Raw genomic sequence first — 10,351 nt, 5'->3', positions numbered from 1 at the left:
GGAGACTACAAGAGGTAATAGGACACAGAGAGATGGTAGTGGTGTTAGTGACATATGTGTGGTTGTTGTGTTAGTGGCATATGTGTGGTAGTGGTGTCAGTGGCATATGTGTGGTAGTGGTGTTAGTGGCATATGTGTGGTAGTTGTGAGAGTGGTGTATGGGTGGTAGTGGTGCTTGTGACATATGTGGTAGTGGTGATAGTGGTATATGTGTGGTAGTGGTGATAGTGGTATATGTATGGTAGTTCTGTTAGTGGCATATGTGTGGTAGTGGTGGTAGTGGTATATGTGTGGTAGTGGTGTTAGTGGCATGTGTGTGGTAGTGGTGTTAGCGGCATATGTGTTTTAGTGGTGTTAGTGGCATATTTGTGATAGTGGTATTAGTGGCATATGTGTGGTAGTAGTGTTAGTGGCATATTTGTGATAGTGGTATTAGTGGCATATGTGTGGTAGTAGTGTTAGTGGCATATTTGTGATAGTGGTATTAGTGGCATATGTGTGGTAGTGGTGTTAGTGGCATATATGTGGTAGTGGTGGCCACTGTCAAATAGTTGGTAGTGGTGCTTAGTCTATTATTACCGCCATGTTAGGGCTAGGGCAGGGGTCGGCAATCTTTTGATATTAGGATGGGGCTCGCCAGTTCCATAAAAATTATATCATTTTATTTTCATGACTCATAAAAATATTATACTGAAAAACAAGTTTAAACATGATAAAAACACTAAGAATAGGTGGAGTACATCTTATACAGATAGCTGCATAGGCATTAGGCCCAGTCCCACAACTGTGCTGTGGCCAGCCCCGTGGCAGTGGTTCCATGCTTTCCACTACCGATGTGCAAATTTTTTCCCGAATATTTTAAATAGTAATTATTTTATTCAGAAGGCATTTTTAAATGTTTCAGTGTGCTATCGTTTGGCTTGAGTAACATTGTTTTAGGTATTAGCTTCAAAATTGGCTAGGGATAGTGTGATAGTTAGGCTATATCAGTGGCGTAGCGAGGTCGGGTGTCACCCGGTGCGGCACTTAATGGTGTCACCCCCCCCCCCCCCCCAGATTCGTAGCGACCCCCCCCCCTCAAACTTTCGATTTGCATCCCCCCCTCAAACTTTCGATTTGCACCCCCTCCCCTTAAACTTTCCATTTTCACCCGCCCCCAAGTTTTTCTCTATATATTTTGCTATTATTTGCCTTGGTGTCACCCCCCCCCCCTAAATGGTGTCACCCGGTGCGGTCCGCACCCCCCGCCCCCCCCCCCTCCCCCTCGCCCCCTCCCCCTCGCTTCGTCTCTGATATGATTTGATTTTATTATCCTTGCAGACCTAGCTACAAAACTATCCTGTTTTGTGCGAAGCATGTGTATATTTTTATATGGATAAATATTATTTCATACTAAAACCCATTTATTTTAAATGTATTTAAAAAATTCTAATCAATATTATTTTATTTAAAAAAAAATTAGTGGCTCTTTAAAATCTTGGAGAGTTTGTAAAATTTAACTTTGGGCTCTTCCGGCTCAAAGGGTTGCCGACCCCTGGGCTAGGGCTATATTTACTCGATGTGATGAGATACCATTAAGGACTGCGTCTCAATATGTGACGGACGGACAGTAACTATTTAATTTATCCCTTTATTAATAGGGATCCAGAAATTGCCTTAGAAATGAGATCGTTTGACCTGAGCCATAGCACGTTTTAATAGAGAAAAATCAGCCAATATCGTATTAATAAAATTTAAAGTTGTTTCAATCTCTATATTATCATTATTTTAAAAAATATTTAGGTGATACATTTCACGTTTTTTTTTTAAATTATATATTGTCTCCCTTTGTGAGTGTTTTTTATTTTTTTTTTCAACTTGCTTTTTTTTAATTATGTTATAGTACTTTGCTAATCTCTGTCAGGTGTTATCTCCTTAGGTCAACATAATCCTCTCTCAATCTGACGCATTTTAAAAGTTATCCCCCTTGATCAACCTAAACCTGCTCCGTTTGTCTGTTTTAATAGTTACCTCCCTTGGTTAACTCAACCCTTACTCACTCTGTCAGTTTTAATAGTTATCTCCCTTGTTCAACCCAACCCTAACTCTCTCTGCCCATCTCCCCACAGATGTCGGGGGCGCTAATGCTGGCCTCAGTGTGTGAGATATCTCTAGGAGCTTTCGGACTACTGGGCGTGCTGCTAAAGTACATCGGCCCCATCACCATAGCCAACACCATCTCACTCATCGGGATCTCTCTCTACCGTCTGCCCATCATCTATGGCAGACCGAACTTCATCATAGCCTTAAGGTAAGTGATGGTCATTTCACAATCGCGTCAATACGTGCTAAAGACAGATACACCATCGCGTATATAGGAGCTAAAGTCTGATACCATCGCTTTTAGGGAATCTACAGACAAATACATCATAGCGTTAAGGGGAGCTAAAGTCAAATACACCATCGCGTTAATGGGAGCTTATTCAGATACCATCGCTTTAAGGGGAGCTAAAGTCAGATACACCATTGCGTCAATGCGAGCTAAAGACAGATACACCATCGCGTTCAGTGGAGCTAACGACAGATACACCATCGCGTTCATGGGGAGCTAAAGATAGATACATCATCGTGTTAAAGGAAGCTTAAGACGATTTAAGAATAACATCTTAAGCTAAAGACAGAAACAAATTGAAATACAAAACAACAAAGCACACGTACCTGCAACTGACCAAACAACGAACAAAACTGTCTATTTAACAACACCCTTACCTGCAACTGACCAAACAATCGACATTGCTCTTTATATAACAAACATTGTCACGTCATCAGCTGCACGCTGCTAGTACTAATCTTCATCCTGTACTTCAACAAAATCGGCATCCCGGTACCCAGGATAGGAAAGGAAAACAAAAACAAACCCAGGTCCAAATTTAAGATCTTCCAATTGATACCTGTAAGTGTACCACATTGGTAGTTTGATAATGTAACTGCAGCACAGCGGTAGTTTAATGATGTGGCATTTTCTAGCTCAATGTTGTGTCACATTTGTAGCTTAACTTAATGATGTATCACATTTGTAGCTCAATAATGTTGCAAATTTGTAGCTCAATATAGTGTCGCACTTGTAGCTTAATGTTTAGCACATTTGTAGCTTAATGTTTAGCACATTTGTAGCTCAATGTTGGGTCGGCGTGGTCGAGTCGGTAAAGCTTCTGGTTGCTAAACCGAAAAGTCTCGAGTTCGAACCCTCGGGCAGATGAGGCTCGTTAGCTGAGGACAGCCACTCTTCTAGGAGAGACAACTCCAAAATTAAACAACTGCTGCCTTGTAGTTTGTTCTTGGTTTGACAAAGGCTATGGAAGCAAATCCAAAAAGAAAAGCAGGCTGAAATCGGAGTCAATGCCTCAATGGCGCATAACCAGTTGACACGTAACGCTTAATTGTGCTGAAGGCGTGGTCGAGTCGGCAAAAAGCTCATGGTTGATAAATTCGAACAGTCTCGAGTTCAAACCCCACTGGCAGATATATCTCGATCCCCTTCAACACTAATAATTAAGAACGAAGAAGAAGAAGAAGAGTTGTAGCTCAATGTTGTGTCACATTAGTTGCTCAATGTTATGAAACATTTGTAGCTCAATGTAATGTAACATGTGTAGCTTAATGTTATGAAACATGAATAGCTCAATGTTATGGAACATTTGTAGCTTAATGTTATGAAACATTTGTAGCTTAATGTTATGAAACATTTGTAGCTCAATGTTATGAAACATTTGTAGCTCAATGTTATGAAACATTTGTAGCTCAATGTTATGAAACATTTGTAGCTCAATGTTATGAAACATTTGTAGCTCAATGTTATGGAACATTTGTAGCTCAATGTTATGAAACATTTGTAGCTCAATGTTATGGAACATTTGTAGCTCAATGTTATGAAACATTTGTAGCTCAATGTTATGAAACATTTGTAGCTCAATGTTATGAAACATTTGTAGCTCAATGTTATGTCAGATTTGAAACTCAGTGTTGTGGCACATTTGTAGCTTCGTGTTTGGCTCAATGTTAAAAGTGAAGCAGTTTTGTAACTTAACGCTTTTAATTATTTTAAATCTAATATAATAACATTTAATTTAGTTTAGAAAGTTTTAAGTCTTTTGATATACATACAGTGTTGTTGTTTTGAATCTAATATAATAAAATTTAATTTAGTTTACAAAGTTTTAAATCTTTAGATATACGCAGTGTTGTTGTTTTGAATCTAATATATTAAAATTTAATTTAGTTTAGAAAGTTTTAAGTCTTTTGATATACATACAGTGTTGTTGTTTTGAATCTAATATAATAGAATTTAATTTAGTTTAGAAAGTTTCCAGTCTTTTGATATACATAAAGTGTTGTTGTTTTGAATCTAATCTAATAGTATTTAATTTAGTTTAGAAAGTCTTTAGATATACATACAGTGTTGTTGTTTTGAATCTAATATAATAGAATTTAATTTAGTTTAGAAAGTCTTTTGATATACATACAGTGTTTATTTTCTGACCCAACCACTAGATTCTATTGGCTGTGATCATCATGTGGATAGTCACGGCTATTCTAACGGCTTGTGACGTCTTCACTGACAACAGGGAGGACGTTGGGTACATGGCCAGAGCTGATGCCAAGGTCGACATCATCTACACCTCAAGTTGGCTGCACGTCACTTACCCAGGTACAGCTGCATAGTCAATGGACAGGTGCTCATAAAGTTATAACTACAGCTGCGTAGTCAATGGACTGGTAAACACATGAGTTATAGCTACAGCTGCACAGTCAATGGCTATAGCCATAGACAATGGACTGGTGCACATATGAGTTATAGCTACAGCTGCATAGTCAAGGACTGGTACACATAGAGTTATAGCTACAGCTAAAGTCAATTGACTGGTAAACATGTGTTATAGCTACAGCTAAAGTCAATGGACTGGTGCACATAGAGTTATAGCTACAGCTATAGTCAATAGACAGATGCACATAGAGTTATAGCTACAGCTGCATAGTCAATGGACTGGTACACATAGAGTTATAGCTACAGCTAAAGTCAATGGACTGGTACACATAGAGTTATAGCTACAGCTGCATTGTCAATGGACTGGTGCACATAGAGTTATAGCTACAGCTATAGTCAATGGACTGGTACACATAGAGTTATAGCTACAGCTGCATTGTCAATGGACTGGTGCACATAGAGTTATAGCTACAGCTATAGTCAATGGACTGGTACACATAGAGTTATAGCTACAGCTGCATTGTCAATGGACTGGTGCACATAGAGTTATAGCTACAGCTATAGTCAATGGACTGGTACACATAGAGTTATAGCTACAGCTGCATTGTCAATGGACTGGTGCACATAGAGTTATAGCTACAGCTATAGTCAATGGACTGGTACACATAGAGTTATAGCTACAGCTGCATTGTCAATGGACTGGTGCACATAGAGTTATAGCTACAGCTATAGTCAATGGACTGGTACACATAGAGTTATAGCTACAGCTGCATAATCAATGGACTGGTACACATATGATTTATAGCTACAGCTATAGCCAATGGACTGGTAAACATACGAGTTATAACTACAGCCATAGTCAATGGACTGGTGCACATATGAGTTATAGCTACAACTGTAGTCAATAGACAAGTACACGTCTAGGGTATAGCTATAGCTTCAGTCAATCGACCATTATACGTCTATGGTATTGCTGCCTGTCATTAGCCCGGTACACATATGAGTTTTAACTACAGCTACAGTAAATAGACAAGTACACATCCACGTATTGCTACGGCTATTATCGACAGTAGACTAGGCAAATAGGCATACCTAGATTATAGTCAGTAGATGGGTACACTTCCAGCTATGTTCACTTCTTTTTTCTTAAGAATTCATTAAACTTTAAACTATATTGAATTTAAGTATTAAATATCAAACTCGATTGAAAATCAGATGCTCTTGCGTACAACGAATATGAACTATCTGGAATTAAACCTTTAAAAAAAAATCAAGCTAGAGTTAACAATTGTAGCTCAAACCCATATAGCTACTATAGCTGTTAGCTGATGTCCAGACGATATTGCTGGAATAAGATGGTAAAATACGGGGGGGGGGGGGGGGGCATTAGAAGAAATTGACTTAAAGGCATGAGCGGGTGATCAGTACCAAATCAGCCAAAATGCTTATTTCTACACCCAATTCTATCATATATAGCCTATAGTTAAAACTCAAAGAGTTAAGCATAAAAATAAAAAAATGGATGAACATTTGCTGACGTTGCTATGGACCAGGGGCGTAGTGAGGGGGGGGGGGGGCGGGGTGCGGACCGCACCGGGTGACACCATTTAGTGGGTGACACCAAGGCGAAAAATAGTAAAATATACAGAGAAAAACGTGAGGGGGGTGCAAATCAAAGTTTGAGGGGGTGCAAATCGAAAACTTGAGGGGGGGGGGGTGCAAATCGAAAGTTTGAGGGGGGTGGGTTGCAAATCGAAAATTTGAAAGTTTGTCCCCGGGAAGGGTCGCTACGCCTCTGGGGGGTGACACCATTAAGTGCCGCACCGGGTGACACCCGACCTCGCTACGCCACTGCCATGGACGACGAAAGTTTATTTTTCAACGAATGTTTATTTACATAAACAACGATATATGAATTCCCTTTACACTGATCTTTACTCATTCCTACAACTTATGTTTATTACTCCCGCTACTGACACATTTCTGTTTCGCCCAGGCCAGTTTGGCTTCCCGAAACTCAGCTTGGCCTTGACCCTGGGGTTCCTGGTGCCCTGCCTGTCCTCCTCCATCAAGTCGGTAGGCGACTACTACGCCGCCCAGAAGGCGTGCGAGATCCCCGGCATCCCGGACTCAGCCATCTCCCGGGGGATTCTCATCGAGGGGATCGGCAGCATCATCTCAGGGGCTGTGGGGGCCGGGCACGCCACGACCTCGTACAGCAGTAACATCGCTCTCATCAAGTTGTCTAAGGTATGGCTTTGGTAACAGCACAACTATAAAACAGTAGAACAAGTGGAGCTTTGGTTAGACTACAAGTATAAACAGTGTTTCTTCCAGACGTTTTTCTCGGGGGGGGGGGGGGGCATTTGGCGTGCGGACTAAAATTTCCGCTCGGGGGACACTATTTAAAGTATACATTTTCTATATAAATTCCATTTTGTTCGGGGGACGGTAGCCTTTCTTCGACCCCCCCCCCCACCCGAAGAGATGCCTGGTAGAAACTCTGATTATAAAACAGTAGAACTAGAAGAGTTATTGTCTAGTTAACAAACACGGTGGGGAAAAAGAGTCAGCGATATACAAGAGATGGGGTGGAAAATTAGTTCGAGAATGTAAAATATTGATAGGAGTTCAGGGGTCGGCGTGGTCGAGTCGGTAAAGCTGTAAAGCTCATGGTTGTTAATCCGAAAAATCTGAGTTCGAACCACTCTTATAGGAGAGACAACTCCAAAATCAAACAACTGCTACCTTGTAGTTTGTTCTTGCATGGTCAAAGGCTATGGAAACTTATCCAAAAAGAAAAGCATGTTAAAATCAGAGTAAATGGCCTCAATGGCGCATAACCAGTTGACACGTATACTTAATTGTGTTGGAGGGGATCCCTTCCAACACTTAAATTAAGAACAAAGAAAGAAGTAAGTAAGGAGTTCGTCGTTCTTAAGGCAATAATTTGTTTTTAATAATCGCGTTAAAGTACCTACACTAAAAAACAACCTATAGATATTATTGTTTTAGAACAGTTTGTTTAGACTTAATCTAGAGTTAAACAACAGATACGTCAGCATGGGCAACATCTGGCTCTTCTCAACTTAGGCCCTGGCCTTGTGCTTCAATTTCCAATGCGCTATCGTCCAATAGGGCTGGTAAGTAGGTCACCAACCAGTTATATGGCTCAATAAAACCTACTTGAGCCATACTTGATGACCTACTTACCAGCCCTATTGTCTACTAGACCAGGGAGCCATATCAGTTGAACATAGTATACTCTACTTTGTTGTATACAGACAGGAAGCCGCTCAGTGATGTATGCCACTGGGATCATCATTCTCGTCTTCTCTTTCATCGGTAAAGCTGGGGCCGCGCTCACGACCATCCCAAATCCCATTCTGGGTAAGTTGTTGGCTTAATTAATTGTTGGTTGAATAATTTGTTGCTTGCATAATTTGTTGGTTGAATAAATTGTTGGTTAAATAAATTCTTGGTTAAATAAATTGTTGGTTAAATAAATTGTTGGATGAATAATTTGTTGGATGAATAATTTGTTGGTTGGATGACGTGTTGGCTGAATAAATTGTTGGTTCCTAATTTTTTGGTTGAATAATTTGTTGGTTGAATAATGTGTTGGTTGTCTAATTTGTTGGATGCATAATTTGTTGGTTGAATAATTTGTTGTTTAAATACCCTGTTGGCTTAATAATTTGTAGGTTGAATAATTTGTTGGTTGAATAATTTGTTAGTTGAATAAATTGTTGGTTGGATAGTTTGTTGGTTAAATAATTTGTTGTTTAAATAATTTAATTATTATGGCACTTATAAAATGAAAGTGACCTAGCCCATCACAATCTTTACCAATACATAAAAAAATAAATTCAGACAACCTTAAGGCCGTCTTTTATATCTCAACCCAAAGGTGGTGTCATGGTGGTGATTATATCCACACTTTTATCCATCGGATTGTCGAACCTAAAGTATGTGGATATGACCTCGTCAAGAAATCTGTTAGTGTTTGGTCTACCTTTCATGGCTGGCATTGTGTTGCCTGCCGCTATGGAGATGCATCCGTCCGCAATGAAAACAGGTCAGCCATTTTGTTTTAATTAATTACAAATTAACAGCCATTTTCTTTTAATTAATTACAAATTTAATTTAAAACTACATAAAACATATTTATGTATGATCTCATGATCTCATTAAATATTTTTTTTTTTTTTAAAGGAGACGAAACACCAAATCAGGTGTTTTTAACAAAAACTCTAATTCACTGTAATTTATTCGAAACAGGTTCTGACGATGCTGATAGAATTATCTACGTGATATTTGGAACACCGATGTTTATAGGTGGAGTTTTGGCTTTAGTTCTAGACAACACAGTCCCAGGTATGTATCTATAACTTGAATTTCTTTTGTTTGTTTGCGCTGATATTTATTGTATCAAACAACATTAGTAATGTTTTAATTTTTAACCGTATCGGCATTTTAAAAAAGCGATCGGGCAATACCATTTTTTAAACTACATACATATTAAACGCACTATTTTAAATGAATCAGATGTAGCTACTTTAAAATAGTATAATATATTTTCTTCATTGCCTTAATATTTTTTATTTCAAACTGCATAAGTGATGTTTTTCACTTTTTATCATTTCGACACTTTAAAAAAGCGGATATATAATTTTAAGAATTACATCAATATTTAAGGCACCATTTTAAATGAATCAGTTCTAGCTACTTAAAAATCATTTAATATTTTCACTTGATTGCATTCATCTTATTATTTCAAGCTACATAAGTATTGTTTTAACTTTTAATAATTACGATATTATTAAAAAAAACTGGTATATTATTTCAGGAAGTACATCTATGTTTAAGGTGTTGTTTTAAATGAATCAGTTCTAACTACATAAAAATAGTTTAAAAATAAGTTGTCGGCATAACTTTTTTTTTTAATTCCAGGTACGCGCGAGTCACGTGGTATGACCACGTGGACCTCCCACGCCGACCTCGGCAGCAGTTTATCGTCAGCAGACGTGGAGCAGGTATTCAGCTGGTCCTGGTACCCGCGTCTGCTCAAGGTCGCTCCCTTCCTGCCCAGGATCCCCTTCATGCCAAAAAATGTTTGTGAAAATCAACTCTACGACAACTGCCCCAAAGAGGACTTAGAGCTACAGTCGTAGCTGGTGCTACACTTAGCTCAACCTATAGCCGTAAGCCTCCACTGAAGACTACCAACAAAATTAAAAGCCGCTATAGCCGTAAGCCTCCACTGAAGACTACCCACAAAATTTAAAGCCATCTTGAAAAATGAACACAATTTAAGACCACTATAATGTGTAGCAACATAAAAATGTCACATCCAGTTTAATTATTTTAAACTGCTGTTTAAATAAAGCACACGCTGAGCGTACTTGTGGCTTAAAATACTTCACATACGTTCGACTATTTCATTTTTTTAAAAATCAAATACCAAAATGTATGGTTTATGTTATCATTGTACCAATGTATAGTTTATCTAATCATCTTATCATTTTAACAATGTATAGTTTATCTTATCATTGTACCTATGTATCGTTGATATTATCTATGTACCAAGCATAACAGTGTCCCTTT

At 38.7% G+C, this 10,351-nt stretch overlaps 1 protein-coding gene across 1 annotated transcript; it reads left to right on the top strand.

The window, feature by feature from the left end:
* Window positions 1-2,108: 2,108 nt before the first annotated feature.
* On the top strand, window positions 2,109-9,980 carry LOC131947561 (solute carrier family 23 member 1-like). Its single transcript, XM_059308806.1, has 8 exons — window positions 2,109-2,290; window positions 2,809-2,932; window positions 4,531-4,687; window positions 6,741-6,994; window positions 8,029-8,134; window positions 8,655-8,822; window positions 9,026-9,121; window positions 9,698-9,980. The coding sequence occupies exons 1-8, from the start codon at window positions 2,109-2,111 to the stop codon at window positions 9,916-9,918; spliced, it is 1,308 nt and encodes a 435-aa protein (XP_059164789.1). The 3' UTR covers window positions 9,919-9,980.
* The last annotated feature ends 371 nt before the right edge of the window (window positions 9,981-10,351 follow it).

The sequence above is a fragment of the Physella acuta genome, unplaced genomic scaffold (assembly GCF_028476545.2).
Source record: "Physella acuta isolate Inbredline_101_S28 unplaced genomic scaffold, ASM2847654v3 ptg000600l, whole genome shotgun sequence".
NCBI lineage: Eukaryota > Metazoa > Mollusca > Gastropoda > Physidae > Physella > Physella acuta.
Note: the sequence above shows the minus strand (reverse complement) of the source record. Positions and strands in the feature narration are given on the sequence as shown.